The 22,156-nt window shown below is 42.7% G+C and overlaps 1 protein-coding gene across 1 annotated transcript; it reads left to right on the plus strand.

The window, feature by feature from the left end:
- The first annotated feature begins 15,271 nt into the window (after positions 1 to 15,271).
- On the plus strand, positions 15,272 to 18,036 carry LOC123407484 (serine/threonine-protein kinase STY13-like). The gene is made up of 3 exons (XM_045100624.1): positions 15,272 to 15,404; positions 16,227 to 17,255; positions 17,338 to 18,036. Exons 2-3 carry the CDS (start codon positions 16,318 to 16,320, stop codon positions 17,675 to 17,677), a joined length of 1,278 nt encoding a protein of 425 aa, XP_044956559.1. The 5' UTR covers positions 15,272 to 15,404; positions 16,227 to 16,317; the 3' UTR covers positions 17,678 to 18,036.
- The last annotated feature ends 4,120 nt before the right edge of the window (positions 18,037 to 22,156 follow it).

Genomic DNA, 22,156 nt, shown 5'->3' on the forward strand with positions numbered 1-22,156 from the left:
GGTCAAGTTTGACCAAGTTAGGTGAGTGTTTGGTTCTAGCCATACCTAAGGCAAGCGTTTTTTTAATGAGTACTAAACCCCACATGTCATAGACATAAAAGGTGTGGCAAGATTTCCTTAGGCAAGCCAATGAGTGGCTAACCAACTCAAGTAAGGCAAGTGTGGCAAAAATAATATGGTAAGATATGATAAGGATAATCACAATCCAAACAGCCCCTTAGTATTCCTGCTGCTCCTAGGTGGATGCCAATGGAAGTAACCCTTTGTTTAACTAACTATGCTGGATTTACTACTAACTACACTGAGCAGTACTCCCTCCGTCTCAAAAATAAATGTCTCGACCCTAGTATGGCTTTCTACTACATTTAGCACTCCCGGTGTCAAAAAAAGTCTTACGTTATGGGACGGATGAGCTACAAAGTTAAGACATTTTATTTTGGGAACGAGGGAGTACGTGGTAACTAGGTCGGACAAACACTTGGGGCGCGCTTCTGCCGGCGGAAGCTCGTGCATGGGTGGTCGGCGAAGAATCCCCATGAGAAATCGCCACCGCGGATACGATTATGCAAGAAAAAGTGGCATCGTCATCATCGAGAAAGCCCGAGATGATTTCTTTTTGTCTAGGTTTTGAGGTAGTCCAATACGCGGTATCCGTAAAGAGAAAATGACACTACCAGGCTCGTCTCAATTCTTGTTTGTTATAAACAAACGAACCCCGACAAAATGTGGCGGCGCTAGGACTTGGATGTGTCAAATCCGACGATGGGCCTAGATGCGTCGATTTCAACAACAATGGCGATCGACGATCAAATCAAAGTGGGGGCGAAGAACATCAGTTGCTACATGGTGTTAGCGGGGGGGGGGGGGGGGGGGGCGGGGTGGTCGGTAGACACAAGAAGGGTGGCCTCGGTGTGGACGCCGGCTAGCAGGTGAGGAGTGTTTTTTTTTCGAAAAATGGTTGTGAACGCTTATATTTGAGGCGCACACGAAGAATCTCTTATATATTTTTTAACTTATGCAGAATCAGTTTTCAATTAGGTTTGGTTTAACTCTCTTTTGAGGAGTTACTCCCTCTGTCACATAATATAAGTGTTAAAATCCCTTTTATATTATTGGGCGAAGGCTATATTAAACTGTTTTGAGGGATCAGCAAGGACTGTCCTTTAGAGCATCTCTAGCAGACCCCGTATAATGCCTCGACCCGTAAAATAACCGTCAAAATACGGGTCGGGACGGAAAATGTTGCCAGACCAGACCCCGCAAACGCGTCCGGCTCGTAAAAAAATTTGTGGGGCGCCACAAAAGTGTTCCCTCAACCTTCAAATTCCCGGGTGGGAGGCTGACCCGAGCTCGCCCCTTATCCGCAACGAGATTTGGCGCGAAGGAACTTTCCACGTCGTTCCCCCCGCCCCCCCCCCCCCCCCTCCTTGGCAGTCGTTGCCCCGCCCACCGCATGCTCCGGACGTTCATCACCAGCATTCTTCGTCATCATGGAAGCCTTCCAACCGATGGATCTCGTCACCGTGGAGGTCGCACACGCGCAATCCCGTCCGACGGATCTCGTCGCCGGCCATGTCGCCTCCGCTCCCGCTGTCGCCAACGCGCCAGCCCGCAAGCGGCAAGGCAACATTGTCGTGCAGGCCGGCATTTCGGCTGGCCCAGACGGAAGAGAAGGCGCGTCGGGCGCCATTGCTGCTGCGCGATCTGGCCGGCCGTCGGCGGGGAAGATGAACAAGGTTTCGGACGTTCCCCGACGGCCACTCCATCCACCCTAGCGAGACGTTCCCCGACGTTGCCTTCCTACGACGCTGCTTCCACCGCAAGCGAGGTGTTCGATGAAATGTCCGGAAGGTATGCAACTTCTCTCAGTTATTTTTGCTTCGATTATTCACCTATCGTGATGTGCTTTCACTCGATGTAGCCGTGGTTCGAACAATACCGCTGCCGAGTTCATGCACTTGTTGGCCACCAACGCAGTCGACATCGATCAAGCCCCGATCGATGGTTTCGATTATAATGAATTAGAGGGTGGCGTTGATGACCACGGTGGTGAAGACGAGGTGGAGGAGATAGATGAGGAAAAAAAGCGTCAGATCAAAGAACTACGATCTTGAAAGATCAAATGTTGATAAAGACTTGGAGTGCGGTGTCTATGGATCGAGTGTGTCTCAAACCGTCAAGACCTATTGGCAAAGAACTGAAGATGAGTACTTCCAATTGATGGCCAAGTATCCCAACAGGACAACACAGACATTTCGATCACTCCAAGGTCATTGGGACGTGATCAAGTCGACTTTGTAGCCGTTGGGCAGCTTGCTTGGAACAAGTCCACAATGCTCCTCCAAGTGGAACTATCGAATCCGACTATGTGAGTTGATTGCAACCAAATGGTTCCATTAGTTTGCATAATGTACAATGGTTTCATTAGTTTGACTTTGTTTTTATTGTGTAGGAAAAAATTGCCCAGCGCATTGTTTAAATTCGAATTCATTGTGCTCTCATTTCACGCGCGAACCATGCTTCATTGTTTAAATTCGAATTCATTTGCCAAAATCGCTGCCAAATTTCAACTATGTTTTATTGCGTGGTTTTCCGTTTTGCGGGTCGACGCGGTGACGCCCAAACAGCCGCCGCACTGACGACCCGTATAATAGCATCTTGTGCAAATATGCTTTTATACGGGTCTGTTTTAAGGGGTCTGTCTCTGCCGCACCCGCACCGACCCGTAAAACCAGTTTTTCGTGAATTGTAAATGGTTTTTACGGGTTGGCATTATACCGGAGTGTGTTACAGACGTTCTTACACTAACGACCAGCGATGGTGTGCCACAAGGATTATCATGATACATAAACACCCGAGAAGGTGTATGGTTCGATGTGGCGAGCCAAAATTGACCAGAGCCGAGCGTGGCCGTCTTTAATTATCACAACCGCGTCGCCATGGCGAAGCTGACCGCACGATGAACGTGAGACAAGAAAAGAAGACGCGGAATTAAAGAGGCGGTAGCTTGCTTGCAACACGGGGTAGTATATTGCTTAGCTAGCTAGCTACAGTAGTAGGTTGTTGTTGTGGTTGCACCTCACCTAACCTAACCTAGCCCAAGGAGGAGGTCGAGGAGGAGCACAACGTAGGCATCATCGATGATCGATGGACCGTTCCGGAACAAGTTGCGAAGCAAGGGGGCAGACATGTCCCTGATCCCAGGTGCCCCAACGAATCAATCAGCACGACACGAACCAGAACCACCCACCGGCCCACCAAATTGCATCGTCTACTAGTTAAGTTAAATCAGCAACTAACCAACGTGATTGGTATGGATCATCATTCATTCGTTCGTTCATGAGAAGATCCGAACAAAATCCAAGACCGCACATGGGGACGTGCGTGGACGCGTTTTTTTGCTTGCCTCTGGTATGATGTGGTTGGAGAGCGTCGTGTGACGATCGACGGGGGCTAAGACGGGAGGGGAGATCTCTGTTTGCCTGTCCACTGGAAGCTTCGGCTCGATCATGGATGGATGATCAAACAGCAGGAGCAGCCCGGAGTTTACGTGGTCTTGTCCACGTCGTGCGTGCGTGCAGCGTCCGGCGAAACGAAACGAAGACGGCGATACGGACCGTCGGGCACGCGTTGCGTGCCATCGCATCAAGGCGTTTAGCTCTGGCTGGCTGGCTGGCTGGCAGAGTCGCCCTCATGCGCAGCAGGCACCATTACCGGAGATGGACGGGCGTCGAGTGGGCTGGCCATGTTTGACAGTTTGACTCGGGAGGGCAGTGGCGGAGCGGGTCCTGGGGGTGGGGGTGGACGGAGGAGAAATTTGCGCCGTGTCGGACGGACGTCTCTGCTTTGCGCTTCGCGCTTTGCCACCGACCCGGCCGGGCGCGTCCACACCGCACGGCGCCACGCGGTTTCCCTTGTCGCCACTCTCTCCGGTCTACAGTCTCCACCCGCGCAGCCCCGACGGGCCCGGCGCTCCTTCTTCGGTGGCCGAGTGAGGGAGGGAGGGAAAACGGAGCGATGTGCGGCGCGGACCTTTTTTTCCCCCTACCCTGCCACTGCCAGCCAGCACGGGCGGGCGGGCGGGCGTAGACCGCACACGCGTTTCCCTCGCTCGCTTGCTGGTTGATTGGATTGGGTTGGATTGGCTGGCTCGCTGATTGGTCGTGTGGTCGCGTGCCCGGGGGTGCTGCGTGCGCCGGTCTGCGCGTACGGGCCATTCCAGCTCTCAGCTGCTGACCGTAGACCTGGACATGGACAGTCCAGGCCCGAAAAACCTGGGCGGGCCAGGTCGGGCTTTACACATTGAATCGATCTAAACGGACGGTAATTTATCCGTTTTTCGTCCGCTTGGATCGTCCGTCGGCCTGTTCGTATCTGCTATGCACCCAACGAAAAGTAAGTGTGCAACAACACTGTGGCAAGGTAATAATGGAAGAAAGGTGATTGGGGGTCGGTCAGCGAATTGAATAAGCACGCAGGGGTGGCTGGGTGTCTGTGTGACGACTGGGTCAGGCCGGTCACACGCGGACATCGAGAGGGTGCGCGTGCGTTCGCTTCGCGTCCGCGCCGACTCATTTTAGTTCCAAATTTAAACCGAAAATAGATCAACGCGGACACGAAACAGGCGTGTTTTACAATGAATTTGCGCGTTGGGCCATCACTTTTGTCCGCGCGGACCCAAACGGATGACCGCGAACGAAGCGACCCATTTTTCGTCCACACACAATACTTTGTAATGTAAAAAAGGTCTGCGAGCACGGATGATGCCACCTACCATGTCAGGATCAAAAGATCACGTCGGAGATTGACAGCATTCCAGTCTCCAAATACTTGTTTACGCAAATGTTTAACGCACATTAAAAAAGTCATTAATACAAATTCAAAAAAAAAGTTCAAACACACATATTTTAAAATTGTTAATCATGTACTTAGTAATTGTTAAATGAGTATAGAAAAATGTTCCAGATGTATACGGAAAATGTACAATGCGTGTGAAAAAAATTAGGCATCAATAACATGTATTTTTTAAATGGTAATAATTTATATAAAATGTTAACGCATGTATAAGCAAATGTTCCTGGTGTATGATATTTTTTCACAAGATCTATGGAAACAAGTATACATCAGAAAATGTTAATCATGTATTCGAAGAATGTTAAAGGGATATAAAAATATATTTGACAAAGATGTTTAACGCACATTTTAAAAAGTTATTAATACAAATTCAAAATACTTCAAACACATATATTTTTATAATGTGTATGAAAAATAAAATGGGCATAAAAACAATATATTTGAAAAACATTAATCACGTACTTAGGAAATGTTCAACGCATTCACAAAAAATGTTTCAGTTTGCGTATGAATGTTTTTCATGTATTTGCAAATTGTAAAACGTGTATACATAATAATAAGTATGTATTAAATACACCTAATGTTTACAAAAAGTGTATCTGGTTTGTTTGTGTGTGTTTATATATATATATATATATTTATCATATATTTTATAATTATTGAGCATTTAAAAATATACAATTTATGTACTGTACATTGTATACTGAAGAACGTAGACATGACTTGAGCAAAAAGAAAATGATAAAGTAAATAAAAAAACGAAAGTAACCAAAGAAATACAAAGAAAATAAAACTATAAAAAAAGAAAATCAAAGCATAACAAAAAAACTAATAAAAATAGTGGACAAAAGAAAGAAACCAAAGTAAACGATGAAAAGGATGAAAATCAATGCAAAAAACAGTGCAAAAACATAAACAAGATGCAAAAACAAAGGATAACAGAAAATCCGAAGAAAACCGGGAGAAACAAACGAGAGTAAAGTGAAATAGAAACTAAAAAAACACCAAAGCAGCTGTGAACGAACTGACCGATAGAAGGAACCACAGAAAAAAAAACAGCAGGCTGGCCAAAGCGCATGGGCGCTCCGGGCGGGTTAAATCGCATGCGCGCACCAAGCGAGGGGCGCGCCGGCGGATTCTATTTGACGGCCGCAGGCGTCGAGGTCCTAACCAGCGCCTGCAGGGCTCCTCCTCATGGCCCGGCCCATATAGAATGCGTTGGTCCTTTAAAAATTGAATAAAAAATCATTTTCTAAAAAGTTCAGATTTGAAAAAATTCAATGATTATAAAAAGTTCAATGATTTTTGAAACATGTTTACGTATTTTCAAAAAATCATTGATTTTCAAAAAAAGTTCATCGATTTTCAAAAAAAGTTCATCAATTTTTGAAAAAGTTCAGTGATTTTGAAAAAAAATCACTAAATTTTAAATTATGTTCACCGATTTTCAGAAAGATTCATCAATTTCAAAAAATATTCATCAACTTTTGAAAAAATTCAAGGGAAAAAACTCAGGTAGGATTTTAAATGAGCCGGCCCATGGCGGAGCGTTACAGACTTACAGGCGCCGGTTAGCAAAATTTGCCTGTAACCGGCGCCTTTGGTGCTAAAAAGGGTTTCCCTCAAAGAGCCGTGGCTTTGATGAAGCTTCAGTTGGACCGGCCACGGTCCATACGCGGTCATCTGTTTTCTATATATTATTCTTCTATAGCACAAATGCCCGTGCGTTGCAACGGGAGAAAAATAAAAAATAAAAAAGTGTAGTCCATTGGTAAAAACACGCCTGGATACTGTAAAAAAAAGACACGTACGTAAGGTCTTAGATTATAAAATATGTACAAGGAAAGAACCTAGTGCAAGTATATCATGTCCAAAAATTATAACATTTCCCAAATATTGATGTTTAAGTTAACATGTTACAATACAAATAGTCGGTACGAAATAAAGACAAATATTGATTAGCATTGTATCCTAAATAGTATTTTTTTTTTAAATAATTAATATGTAAAATAACAACATATTCAAACTCTATACATTTTTCTAATCAAGTTTCATATATAACATGTTTAAATTGGATTTACGGTTTAAAAGATATTGTTATTTGAAAATACATATTTATTCTGAATGGACTTCGAGGTTATTAACGCATATGTGAGGGGTGTACGTAATTTTTTTTTAAACGATTCGCTGTGAATATAATTTGGACCTCGGGTTATTTAGCACGAAAGTAAGGGGGTTTTGTGTATAATGTGAAAAAAAGGTTCGGCCTCACTTAAAAACGTACCGCAGGTTAATTAGATGAAACTACAGGGGTGTTTTGCAAAAAAAAAACACGAGGACGCCAGAAGCAGTGCGTGCTTTATTATTAGGGGAGATTGATGCTTAATAATAACAATAATATATTTTTCTTCTATTATGTATTTTCTTTTTGTGCGTTTTGGTTTCTATTTATTCCATTTTCCGCTTTCCTTTTTATTTTATTTATTTTAATTTCCATTTCGTGTTTTTATACAATGTTCACTGCGTGTATTAAAAAATTTCAATGAATATAAATTGTTCACTGTGTTTCTGGAATTTATTCTGTGTATATTACCCCAAAATGTTCAATACATATTATAATCTACAAAATGTTCAGTGCGTCTTTTAAAGTTGTTCAACGCACATATTCATAAATTTCAAAAATATTCATTGTATATTAAAAAATGTCATCATGTATTTCTAAAAATGTTCGACGGATATTTACAAATTGTTCAGTATGTATTTTTGGATAATTTTCAAAAGAAGTTTGATACTTTAATAATCGTGCCGTGAATATATCTATAGAACTCATAGGCTGGACTAACGAGTGACTCTCGTTCAGCATAGTGAGTTCGAGTTTGGTTCGTGTATAATTGTTTGGCGATTTTCTCATGTGCCTGAGATTGCTACCTCCAAATGGGACAGCCCATGTAAGCTGTATAGTGTGTACAAAGATCCTGATTTTGAGACGGTTCCAACTCTGGTTTGGTTTTAGGAACCTTCTAGAACGATCGTGAAAGACTTTATCTGGTTTTCCTTTTTTATTTTGGTTTTTATTTTTCATTTTCGTCCATTTATTCATTTTTGTCTCCTTTCTATTTTTATTTTGGTTTTTCTTAATATTTTTAGTCAAAAATTTCTAATTTTTCTTCAGATTTTCATAAAAATGTTCCTCTTTTCAAAATTTGTTCATAAATTAAAAAAAATGTACAAATATGAAAAAATATACAGGGATTTTGAAGAATCTTCATGTTTTTAAATTTTGTTCAGAATTTAAAAAAATGTTTAGAAATTCTAAAATATTCTCCTTACAGAAAAACGAATTCAGAAAATGTACATGAATTTCAAAACTAATTGTTCACAAATTGACGAAAAAATATTCATTTTCGAAAAAAGGTTGAGGAATCTTTGAGGTTCGAAATAATGGTCAGAAATTCAAAAAATGTTATGTTACGGAAAATTTTCAGAAGTGTAAAAAAAAGTTCACTATTGCAATTTTTTATCCTGAATTTCATGGAGTTTTCAAGTTTTATGACTTCTCTCAGAAATTTAAAAAATGTTCACGTTTCCGTAAATATGTAAGAATATAAAAAAATGTTCACGATTTCAAGCTTTTGTTCGGAATTTGTTGAAATGTTGGGGTTTTTTATTTTCTTTTAAATTTTTTAGAAAATGTTTGCGTTTTCAAATTTTTATTCCGAATATCATCAAATTTTACACTTTTCAAATATTTGTTCATAAATTTATCAAATGTTCATGGTTTAAAATTTTGTTCACAAATTTGATTTTTTAATGTTTAAAAAACTTCTTATATATTCTGCCTTAAAAAATTGTTCTCATATTTGAGAAATGTTCCTATATTCGAAAGTTTGTTCATATTTCCAGAAATGTTGGCACTTTTTTAAAATTTACATGAAAAAAAACGTTCACCTCAGTAACGAATTCAGGTTCACTAGAATAGCTAATTTCGGTTCGTCGCAGTACTTGTTCCGGTTTGCTACAGTAGAATATTCCAGTTCTACATCTGTTTTAGTTCTTTAAGCTCTTCGATGCTTTACTTTACAGAATACTTCTTTACTTGCCCCGAAGCGTGCGATACTAAGCAGTAGGTCATACCGGTTCGAATCCTGGGACTGCATGCTTAGCCTTTTTTAGTGTTATATCTTTTTCGTTCCGCGGTAGAATTCCATGGGCCGGTCCAGTGACGCCTCCTGTGCGTGAACCGTCAAAACTGTTTCTAGATGTATACCAAAAATGTTTCATGTATTTGAAATTTTGAAACAATATATAATGTATATTGATGTAAATATATAATGTATATGAAAATTTTAATTTTTTTATTGGTGTAAATATATAATGTATATTATGTGCAAAAAAATGTTTATTACAATTAAAACTATGTCTGCCATTTAGTTGAGAAAATGTTGACCATGTATTCAAAGAAGTGTTTAAAACAAGCATTTAGGAAGAAAACAGATATATGATATAATTTAAAATGTTCACATGTATTAACAAAAATGTTTTGCATGTATAAAAAAATTGTAAATTGTGTACCAAAAGAATAGACATGTGTTGAACAAAGAAGTAACTGATGAAAAACCGATAAAGAAATAAAGAGAAACGAAGAAAACCAGTGAAAGAAAAAAAGAAGAAAAAACAAATGAAACCAACAAAAGAGACAACGAAAACTAATGAAAAAGAATTAAAACCATCGCCAATGCCCCACAGAGCTAACACACCAAAACAACAACCATCGCCAATGAAGAAAAGTTTAGATCAAAATGATCTAACATGTAAACAAACAGATAAAGACGAACAAGACATGATCCACCGAAAACCACCAGAAGGTTTGCTTAAGATCCGGATACATATTAGAACCGCCTGGATGTATTGAGAGTAGAGAATTGTGTTCTTCGTCCATGTAAATTTTCTAAGCTCTTTTTTTGGAACCAGGAGACGATTCGCGAAGAACAAAGTGTCTTTGTCATCAACACGGTAACACTTATACTTTGAAATGTTCTTTGCCAACCATATCTCCACTTTCTTCACCATAGCGTCTTCGCACCCTTCATGTTCAAATTCTGGGTCCATACCTAGATATGCTGAAAATGTAATTATATTTTTCTAAAAAATGTGTGGAGTGATTATAGAGAACTTAAATGTACCAATTTTTGTTATGATTGGATCGCTAAAAGAGAAGTTTAGAAAAGTTTATCAATAATATGGCTAGTCACATCAACTTTATATCAAAACCACTTAGAATAAATGTAATTTGTACTAAACATTTTTACTTACATATTCCTTATTTTATCAAGTTTGCTATTAATAATTATAATTTCACTTAGTTGGAATGGTTAACCACACAACTTTGATGCTAAAATATTAGTTATACCATTCTTTGCTATACAATTGTCATATATATCATTCCAAACTAGTTTTGTGTTGTGGTAAATTTGAAATACATTTCATCAAAAACTATCCTTGAATTAGTTTTGACAACTACAGAAACTCTACAACGTTAAATATATATATGCGTAGCGTGTGAGTGTGTGTGTTTCCCATGCACGTTTTAATATATGTTTTGGAACCTGTCAAGGGGGGGGGGGGGGGGAGCTAGAAGGAAGGAAGTCCCACCACAATCCGGCATGAACTTTGTCTTCCTTCTCAAGGCGGTGAGACCACCCCACCTGAATACCTTTTAAATATCATGGAATATATTTTTGAAGTATCAAATCAAACAAAATATCTTAAATTATATTTCTAGTGTATCATGATTAAGTAACATATTTTTAGTAATGTCTAGATCATTGGCATTGATTCTTTAGGGGTATTTTCGTGGTCATAGATATGTTCAGGTTACAGTGTATTTTGTAACAAGTTGAAACATACGTATACTCACCTGAACGATTCTACTGATTTTTCAGCTATACAATTTATTATTTGGTATGCTCACCTAGACGCCTATAATGCATTTAGTATCATACTAAATCAGTGACATTGATTCTCGAACGGAGAGAGTATTATATAAAAGTGCTAAAGCGAGTTCTGAAATAAAAATTCATGTGGGAAATTACAAAAAAAAAATCTAGTTAGCAGATTTCAGAACAACATGTAGGAAGCCCAACATTGAGAGACTATCATACTAACTGAATTTTCCTCCACTAATCAAACATATTTTTCTATGTGGTATACACTACTTGTCAGCGTGATGGATTTGATCCAGTAAATTTAGCACTTTTTACTTTGTAGATATACAATAGTCTCTTGGGTGTAATCGATAATAATACGGTGGTTACGAATATACTTTATTGTTTCGGGCCCTCCTCAGGGTCCAACGTCGTCTTCCTGTTTGCTCGGCATATGGTCCAACCGTTGGGAAGGAGAGGTTGCGTGAATAAAGTTTCTCATGGCTCCTTGACTTGGGAGCTCCTAGTGAGCGTCGAAGGCTCCAACTAGGAGTCCTGGCGCTCATGTAGGCGCAATATTGGAGTCCCGATGTAGATAAAACTTCCCTTATGATCTAATTCCAGACGATAGTAAACACCAGGACTTAACAATATTTGATTGATTAAAATTTGGTACATTCCATTTATAATAAAGGCTCCTAGAGAATTCATTACAGGAATGTTTTCTGATGGAAGTGGTTTAATTTTGCACATCGAAACCAAAAGTTAATCTCTCATACATATAATTTGGAAGAATAGGCGAGTGATTCATACACAACATCTCTTTCTTTTATCGAGGGTTCTAGCAATCGATGTCCTTTCGTAAATAATTGAAATGCAGATAGGATCTTTAATTGTTGGAAACTTGACAAACTCATTCTATGAGTAAACGATTGAATGGGATTCGCTTGGGCAACGAAATCAAGTCATGACCCCCTTTTCTCTCTTATTGAATTAACTAATTCATTTACTTTTTTCCTTTTGGATTTTTTATTTGATTTGGCATTATTCAACAACAAAAAAGAGAAAAGCCGAGAAGCTTCGGACTCATATCGTTCATGGGTTGAGAGCGGGAGTTGAACTATAGGAGATCGAATCCCCCTTGTTCCCGAGTAGCTCAGTAGTAGAGCGGACGTCTGTTAATCGACTGGTTGTAGGTTTGAATCCTACTTGGGAGATTTTATTCAATCTTTATGTAAGAATTTTAATGTAAGAACAAGGACTTGAATTAAAGGGCTTGCTTTGACCCTTAGGAGTTGGTAACGAAAGTAGAAGTTCAAGACCTAATTAATTTAATTATCTCTTCCCTTCCACGAACCTGAGAATGCCAGTATTAGCATGAATCTTACAAAAATGTAACTCGGTATACAAACAACTATCCAAAGTTCCTAGAGCTCCTTGTACGGCTCGTTGGAAAACCCGTTGTCGGACCTGATTCATTGCTTTTTGTTTTATAAAATAATGGGTTTCATTTTTATAATTTTATAATTGTTCGAAACTAATAAAAGTAGCATTCAAATTCGCTTTTTCTTGTTCTATCTCCAAGTATCCATTCATTCAATACTCATATGCTTCTAGTTCGACTTTGTGCAATCGAGTTGTTCAATGGTCCCTCTACGTAATCCTTCTAAATTTGGAATAGTACTCAAGATCCTTTGTTTTTTTATTATCTAATAGATCTTTCAATGAAAGTGGCTAGGAACAAAACAATCCTTTCCTTTTTCTGATCATAGAGAAGCCGTTTGAAGCTAAGGTTTCATGTACAGTTTTTATGTAGTGGTGGGAACTTTGATGTTACAATCGACTATGATTATCTAACAAATCAAGTACAATTGATAAGTTGAAGCACAATCAAAATATGTTTTTTCTGGGTTGAATATTTGGCATCAACCTATAGGTTTTCTGGTTTTTTTTCTAAATTCTTCTTTGGCAGAATGTGACAGATTAGACCTTGATTTACCATAAGCGGAGGAAGAATTAGTAGTAAGTTACCAAACTGAATATTCGGGTATCAAATATGGTTATATCTTTTTTCTTACCTAAATTTAATTGTTTCTTCTTTATTTGTAACAAATCTGTACTTGGGCGGGTGAAATTTCTCTATTCCCCGGCTCAACACGCATGTGTTTCGTGGCTGCTCTTTGACCAGTAATGCTACATGTACGGAGTTTTTACAAAAATTTTACATATTGCTTATCACTGATTGGCCGGGAATTGATTAAGGCACACGGGCCCACCGCTGAAATTCAGGGGGGCCAATTAGAAGAGCTTACAATACCCAACCCGTAAAATCCTGTAGAATGTGTCCGTATGTTAAGCATTATTGCTCTTTGACTGGTCGCATGGGCTCGCTGCTGCTGGTCGGTTAACTAGTCAATCATTGACTTCCAAAAGAAACATAGAAATTCCATCAATCAGAAATGTATATGTAAATTCCAAATCGTTCACTAGTTTAATTTTTTTTCAAATAATTCAAAAAAAAGTTCAATGATGGTGAAAAAAAGTCCATTGATTTTAAAATAAAGGTCACTGAATTTGGAAAAAAATGACCAAATTTGGAAAAAAAGTTCATCAAATTTGGAAAAACAGTTCATCAAAGTTAAAAAAGTTTAATAATTTTGATTTTTTAATGATTTAAAAAAAAAGTTCTTTGGTTTTGAGAAATGTTGATCGAAATAAAAAAAGTTCATCGAATTTGGAAAAAATCATGTAATCTGAAATAGTTCATCGATTTTATAGAAAAAACCACTGAATTTGAAAAATCATTCATCAAATTTGAAAAACACCATCAAAATTTGAAAAAAAACACAAAATTACTTAAAACAATCACGCATTTTAAAAAGGAAAATAGAAAAAAAGGAATAAAACCTTCTGTGAACTAAACCATGAACCGGGGAAAATGGTTTGGGAACCTTCTGGAAGCTTCCCAAAACCAGGCTTTTGCGAACCAAAAGAAACGAGAATAAAAGATGGAAGCTAAATAACTTGGTGGGCTAGAAGGGCGAGCCTGGTGGTTAGAGCTCCTCGATCGTAATGAGGCGGTCGTTGGTTTGAATCCTGATTCTCTCACCATTTAAGCGTTTCTATAAAAAGAAGTAATAAATATAATAGGACTCCTAGCTTAAACTGCTACATGCGCCCATTTGCAAATTGCACTGTAACAGGATTCATCCATTGACATGGATCATGAAGGGTTTTATTCTGTAAGGATAAAGAATTCCTATAGGGCTTGGTTTGTTTGCAGGATTAAAAACTACAGGTGGTAGGTTCACTTTGCATGCTATTCGAAATGAAAATTTCTGTCTAGTCCAACATGATGGATTTCATCCCTTAGTTTTCTGGTAACTATGCTATGCACCTAATGCCATAATAAGAGTGTTAATGTATTTTTCGTAGTGCATTGAAAGAAGAAGTATGGCAAGACACTTGAACCATGTGTTTTTTATATTCCTATAATTTTTAGAATCCCAGAAACCTACGAAGCCCTGATCGCATATTTGATATTATGAGGCTGTTTGCCTAGTTCATTTACATTGCTTCCGGGTTGTAGGCAGTAAGGCAAAGATGGCTGCCCGCATATTACGACCAGCAATTTTTTTTTTGCAAGGATTATGACTACCAAAGTTTTATTTTTTTTGCATGGACGATGACTAGCAAAGTTGAATCCTCGAGAGCGCAAATCCTTCCGTGGGAAACTCTTTCCCCAAGTTACCCCCCTTGAATAGATTCTCGATTAGCACATTTGTCCTTTTTAGCGAAATCATCACATTTGTGTAGTAATGAGTCGTGGGTTGCTACCGTAGTGCGAAATTTAATATACTGTATATTCTAGTTTTTTATATAAGTCTAACATATGCTTCCTCTGCATGTGAAGAACTAGACTAGTTCTTTTCAACCACAATTATTTACATACAGAGAAAGTATATATTTTAGACTATACTACGAAATCAGTTAAACCGCAGCAGGGTTTCTTTTTCACGGGTCGTCGACGGGCCAGACTCCCGGCCCAGGACCAGAAGGCCAGGCCGAGGCGGGCTGCGGAAACCTCACATTATCCTAGATCTGACCAAACAGACCGTGTAAACTGGGCCGGCCCGACAGCCTGCGTGTCTGGCAAGACTCGGGCCGGGCCCGACATGGGCTAATCGTGCTTGGGTCCAGCACGAAGCAGGCGGAGCCGTGTCTGGGCTTAGTGAAGCATCCCACGGGTCGGCACGGCACAGCCTGATTAATAAACGTGCCGTGCCAGACCCGATTACAATGGGCCGTGCCGAGCCGGCCCGTTTGGCCAGGTCTGCATTATCCTCGCTCGCACCAAAAGACGGTGAAAAAAAGAAAGAAAAAAGAGAGTGAGGCCGACGCCCGACGGGAAGGGAATCCGTCCATCCCACAGTGAGCTGTTCTTCTCTCTCTCTCTCTTTCTTTCTCCCCTCCACTCCCGACTTCCTTCCGAGTCGTCGCCTCGCAGGCAGTCACCAGGCAGGCAGGCAAGGAGACCCCCGCCCGCGCCGCACGCCAATCCGCCCCCGGACTCCCCCCCGCCGCCGCCCCCCTCCTCCCCCGCCCGCCGCTCCGCCCGCGGCCCAGGTACGCGCGCCGCGCCCGCTCCGCCCAATTTCACCCCCCTCCTGTGCTAGGGTTGCGCCTACTATTTCTTTTCCCTGTCGGCCGGCCGGCGAGGGCCGGGTCTCGCGGCTTGCGCCGGCTTCCGCTCTCGGATTTTCGGGGGCGATTGTGGGCTGGTGGTCCATGAAGGGTGGATGGATTCTGCCGCCGAATTTGGCATGCTCGTGCGGAAATCGTGTAGCTTTAGCCTTCGAGGGTTAGGTAGGTAGGTAGAGTACCGGAAGGTCGGTTTAAGGCGGAATGCGTTGCGGGCTCTGCTGCTGCTGGATGGAGTTTCCAGGCCCTGCAGTCCCCACTCAGCTGCACAAAGGGGGCAAATTCACCTTATGTTGTGTATGTATGTGTGTGGGTCATTAGTCATTACAAACGGATGGGATTTTAGGTCCTGAATAGAAGTCCTCGCTCAGCTGCACAAAGGGGCAAATTTACCTTATATTAGGCTGGTTGTAATGGGTGGTATAATATACTAGTATCATGCATATGATACTAGTGTATGATATCACATCGGTAATGCATAGTATCGTATGTTAGTATCATAGAGTAGTTCATTTGTTGTCATGCAAGACACATAGTAGCACATCATTTAATATGATATGGTATCATGATATGATACCCAACCCTCTCTTTCTTCATTTAATTCTATGCCACCTCATCGAAATTGCTTAGTTGGCATGCATGATACTAGCTATGATACTACCATTACGGGCAGCCTTATGTAGGTTGTTGTTGTTGTTACGCATTTTGATGATGTAGTTATGTGCTCTGGCTTTCCTATGCATGTAGGGAGCTGCAGAGGCGCTGAAGTGGACATCTTTTTCCCGGAGAGAGGGATAGTTTACATAAACTCTTTCTGTTGGTGTGTGGGTCTTTGAAGATGATTGAGGGGGCAAGGTTCCACAATATGCTGGGTGGTGCTGGCATCGGCGGTGGAAGAGGGAAGCTGGAAAACGAGAGCAACGGCTTCTACGACATGCCGTATTATCACAAGGTCGGGGAGAGCTCCCACATGTCGGTCGACAGCGCCGACAACATGAACTCGATGAACTTTGTCGGCGGTTCGGTCGCCATGTCGGTGGACAACAGCAGCGTGGCCTCGAACGAGTCCCGCACCGTCATGCTCAACCACCCTGGCCTCCGTGACGTCCCCACACCAAACTATTCGGTTTGCAACAGCGTCATCTATCCCAACAAGGCGTCTGCGTCTGTTCTCAAGGAGGATGCGTTGGCTCGGGTTTTGATGGACCCAACCCATCCCACGGAGATACTCACCAACTACGAGGAGTGGACCATTGATCTGGGGAAGCTGGACATGGGGGCTCCTTTTGCCCAGGGGGCCTTTGGGAAGCTGTATCGGGGAACATACAATGGGGAGGATGTCGCCATTAAGCTGCTGGAGAAGCCTGAAAATGATCTAGAGAGGGCACAGTTGATGGAGCAACAATTTGTGCAGGAAGTTATGATGCTTTCCACCTTAAGGCACCCAAATATCGTGAGGTTCATCGGGGCGTGCAGGAAGTCGATTGTTTGGTGTATCATCACTGAATATGCAAAAGGTGGCTCTGTCAGGCAGTTCCTTGCCCGAAGGCAGACCAAGTCTGTGCCCCTGAGATTGGCAGTGAAACAGGCGCTTGATGTTGCTCGGGGAATGGCATATGTGCATGCCCTGGGATTTATTCACAGAGATCTGAAGTCCGACAACCTTCTAATTTCAGCAGACAAATCCATCAAGATTGCAGACTTTGGAGTTGCTCGAATCGAGGTAAAAACCGAGGGAATGACTCCCGAAACAGGGACCTACCGCTGGATGGCACCGTAAGTCAATTGCAGCCACTACTGATGTTTTTATTCATGCACAAATGGCCCTCTGATATGCTGATGTCTTTTGTGTTTACAGGGAGATGATCCAGCACAGGCCTTATGATCATAAGGTTGACGTATATAGCTTTGGGATTGTGCTGTGGGAGCTTATGACCGGCATGCTCCCCTTCACAAACATGACAGCAGTTCAGGCCGCCTTTGCTGTGGTAAACAAGAACGCTCGCCCTGCAATCCCACAAGATTGCCTGCCCGCTCTAAGCCACATCATGACCCGTTGCTGGGACGCAAACCCTGAAGTCCGCCCGTCATTCAACGAGGTCGTCACCATGCTCGAGGCTGCCGAGACGGACGTTGTGAGCAACGTCCGTAAGGCACGGTTCCGCTGCTGCATCTCCGAGCCCATGACCACCGACTGAGACTAGTGCCAGGATACAGAGTACCAGAAAATGAAAAATGGGAAGAAAGAGGATGGGAAAGGAGATGGCGCATTCTCGATGTACAGACCACACTGATACACCCGGGCTTTGCGCGTGCCTGCCTATCCGAAGGTCTGATGGCTGCCCTGGGCTAAGCTAGGTTCTTCATTGCTGCTTTCTATCTTTGTCTTAGTTGCATGGGTTGGAGTGATTGTTTGCCAAAATATGGATGATGCTACCTTGTATGTTTTCTGTTTTCTTGGAAGGATGCTATCTGGTATGTTAACAAGGAGATATGGTATGGTATGTATTCTCGGCAAGGGAAGAGCTATCTTTGTCTTGTGTTGATAGCAGCTGCATATTCTGAGTTGCCTTCTAGCTGTTGTGTAAATCTGTGTCTATTGCCTGAAGCGTCGGCCTACTAGTACTGGTCACTATCTCCTGGTTTTGTTGATTTGGGAATTGAGACGACTGTGTGTACTGCCATTCTTTTCACCTCCAAATGCACTCCATATTATTCTCATCAGATTCTTCTTCTTTCTAGATCAATTATTGTGTATGTCAAAAGCTCTGTTATTGTCTATGTCAAAATTCAAATAACAGTGTTCCTTTTGGATCAGTTATTGTCTATATCAAAGTTCTAAATAAACTTTTGGATCAATTATTGTCTACATCAAAATTCAAAACAAACCTGGGTTTCTTTTTTCCGCAACTAATCCAAAATAAGCTCTTAAAAAAAGCTCTGTTCACCAGTGTTCGCCTCTGTTTGTATGCCCCTCAGTAACACTCTGTTTGTGTATATGGTTTGGCTTTTCTTTGCCTTTATTGCATCTCTTCTCTTCGAGAAATCTTATAAAAAATAACAATTTTTTTTGCCTTTAGCAAAGTAACCAGTGTTCGCCGACTAGCCCTCTGATCGCGATCAGAAATCGGAATTGGGTTCCCATCCTAAGTCGAATACGGCGTCGCTCCTCGGCTTTCATATACGGAGGAAAAGTTCGCCTAAGCAATTTACGTTTCCTGTTTCTGCACAAAGCACGCAGAGAAGGGGCTCCGGCCGGCGATTCTCAGCAGAGCAAGACAGCCGCCGGGAGCGGACATGTCGAAGCGGCCGTTCGAGCGGCGGCAGCAGCAGCATCTCTACGTGCTGCTGGACGATTGGGACAGGGGCTGCAGCATCTACAGGTTCGGCGAGGACGACCTCGACGCCGACGCCGACGTTCCCGACCTGGACGACACGGCCCCGATCGCCCGCCTCGAGGCGCGGCATCCGCTCGCGTGGTCCTTCGCCGTGCACGGCACCAAGATCCTGGCGGTGCGCACCGCCGACGGCAGCCCGGCGATCCCCGGGTTCGACACCAGCACGATGGCGGTGGTGGCGTGCCCGTTCCCGGTGACGACCCGCGGCATGACCAGCAAGCCCTTCTACGCGTCGGTCGCCGGCGACAGGCTCTTCGCCATGGTCTACCGGCACGTCGAGGCGCTCGGCCCGCAGCCGCTGCCCGACGACGACGAGCCCCCGCCCGCCTGGTCCTGGTCCACGGTCGACGACGCGGAGCCGCCGTTCAGCCCCGAGCGCGTGACCTGCCACGCGCGGCACCCGGACGGGCGCACCGTGTTCGCGTCGGTCGTGGGGTGGCGGCCCGGCAGCGCCACCGACCTTCAGCGGAGCACCTACTCGTTCGACGCGGACCGCCTCAGGTTCCGCTACCACGGCGAGTGGCTGCTGCCGTTCCGCGGGGAGGCGCACTACGACGGGCGAGCTGGACGCGTGGGTCGGGCTCTCCGACGAGGCGCGCGGGCGCGTCGTGTCGTGCGACGTCCCGCCGGCGAGGCCAGCGAGAGGCCGGACTGGAAGGTCAGCCAGGAGAGGCTGTTTGATTACGGTTTCGAGACGACGGGCCACCTCGGGGCCACGCTGGTGTACATGGGAGGGGGCAGCAGGTACTGCCTGGTTCAGTGCTGCGCGCAGAGGGGTGACGACGACGGCGACGACCGGCGCTGCCACCGCCGTGTGGTGCAGATGACCACCTTCTCTCTCAAGTACGGCAAGAAGGGGGAGCTCCGGATCACCGGCCGTGGGGGCCGCGCGTCCATGGCGTACACGGTGGCTCATGACATGAACCCGCCCACACTGAATCCTTCCGCTTTCTGGATGTAACCTTGATGACTATTAGAACTTGCTGATTGGAACTTTGTATGTTATGTTAAAAGAGAATCTCTAACAGACCCCTGATCGGAAACGAAGCTGGAGCAAATGTTACCAGATACACTATTTTAAGAAAGCTTTAATTTCAAAGACGATGTGTAAAGAAAACGTAGCCATCAAAATTCTTTCTATAAGTTTCAAAAACAAAATAAAATTTCTTTCTATAATGATAAAATAAAGATCAAGATTACTTGAGAAGGATGTATTGCATTTCTAATTCCAAAATACTTTATCGGATATCATGTTTCATTAACCTACAAGATAAAAATAGTATTAAACTTCAAGTATAAATGATCAAATGAAAGTACTTAAATGGCTAATGTTCTATCAGTGTCTCTTGGCAGAGAATGTCCGTTAAGAAAATATTTTGCTCTAACCAGATCTTTCAAAGTAGGATGGTAATGGTCAATCAATTTTCTCTTGCCTAAATCATATTGAATCTCCTCCTCCCAATTTATGTTCTCTTGCTTTTCTTTTGAGAAGAATCTTGTCGATAATATATGTATATTTAAGTACGTATTGTTAAGTATAAGTTAGCAATGAGAGATAAAATTTCGTAGAAAGTAATACCATAAATAGAAGTACAACCCTAGAAAATGCTCCAAGTTTTGCCAATACATAAGGATTTAACCTATCGGCTACAAGATTATACCTGTAATTATTGCAACTTCAATTTGTAAAAATATTTAGACAAAGTCAGGGCAAGAACACTAACAAAATTGGGGTCGTTTCTAATCTATAGACGCACAGGTCATCGGTTCCGAATTGCAAAGAAGAGAGCATGCAGAACCTGCCGGAGGCAAAACTACGGTCGCGGTGTGGGCGTTGCTGCGTCACAACGCTAGACGTTAGATGTGGCCGCGGCCTGTGGCGCCCGGCGTCTCTCAGGGCATGTACAATGATGCTATCTTAAGAGTATCATATAGGATAAATGATGAGGTGGCGGAGAGAGAAATCGAAAAACGGCCTTGTCTTCTTTAATTTAAGAGAAGACAAGAGGTGATCTCTTAACACAATATATCTCATCATGTTTTTAGAAATAACTAATTATAGAAGATAAGGCTAAGAGATGACCCATTGTAGACTATTTTTCTGTCATCTTTAAATTACAATCTTTACCTAATAATAAAGAGGCTATCGCTTCTGTCGAAAAACCCACCGAGGTGATTTTACAAAAACCTTTACTATTTTTGACATTAAACTCGTAGTATATATTAAATAGTTTTCTAAATACTCATATCTTTTAAACCGTAACTCCAAATTTAACATATTATACATGGAATTTGATTAGAAAAATATGTAGAATTTAAATATGATATTATTTTATCTGTTAAACGTTTAATAAAAATACTATCTAGGATGCAATCTTAATAAATAAGTCATTATTCGTCTTTCTTTCATACCGGTACTCATCCGGGTTGAGGATGAAAACGTCAACAAAATCAGGATTAGAGATGAAACTGGAGGTCACTTGACTGATTCTTTGTACGTATTAAATCTACATGCAAGCCGTGTTAAAATAGAAGACCTGTGAAATTTTGAACTGCATTTTTGTAGGATATGACCATCTTTATTTGTATCGTAACTATAAATTCTCAAATTATAGACATTTTTTATAAATTAAGAGCGTGTGCCGTGTGGTATTTCTTTCTCCCGTTGCAACGCATGGGCCCTTTTGCTATTGCTTCCGTCGAAAAACCCACTACGACATTTTTATAAAAATAAACCCTGTAATTTTTGTTATTCAACCCGCGCTCCATCATTTATCTGCAACGCAAAAGGAAAAAACGATTTGCTGCAAAAATTGTACCCGTACGCATCGCCTCCTCCCGTCGACCCTGGGCCACCCTGGCCTGTGCCCAGGCTGCCGCCACACCACTCGCCGCTGCGGCCGACCTCAACCGCCAACGTTGCCGATCTCAACCCACCCGCCTCCGCGGCTGTACCTCTCCCCGCTCACTGCCCCCGTTGCGGCGCTCGAGCACATCGCGTCGACCCTGGTCCACCCTGACCTGTGCTCAGGCCGCTGCCACACCACTCGCCGCCGCGGCCGACCTCAACCACCACTTCTGTCGATCTCAACCCGCCCGCCTCCACGGTCGTACCTCTGCCCGCTTGCTGCCCCTGTTTCAGCGCTCGAGCACAGCTTCTGGATCAAATTAACGCGACAGCTACAACGACTTGGATGATGCGTCTGCTCGATGCAGAACGGCGGTGGCGCGCGGATAAGGCACGGCGAAGCGAAGTACTTGCAGGTGGAGGCGGACCTC

Source organism: Hordeum vulgare, chromosome 7H, assembly GCF_904849725.1.
Source record: "Hordeum vulgare subsp. vulgare chromosome 7H, MorexV3_pseudomolecules_assembly, whole genome shotgun sequence".
Classification (NCBI taxonomy): Eukaryota; Viridiplantae; Streptophyta; class Magnoliopsida; order Poales; family Poaceae; genus Hordeum; species Hordeum vulgare.

Bases quoted from the DNA above. Each gene is read 5' to 3' on its own strand.
- LOC123407484 (XM_045100624.1), top strand. From the start codon at position 16,318: ATGATTGAGGGGGCAAGGTTCCACAATATGCTGGGTGGTGCTGGCATC. The intron at 17,256-17,337 runs GTAAGTCAATTG...TTGTGTTTACAG, and splicing joins ACCTACCGCTGGATGGCACC to GGAGATGATCCAGCACAGGC.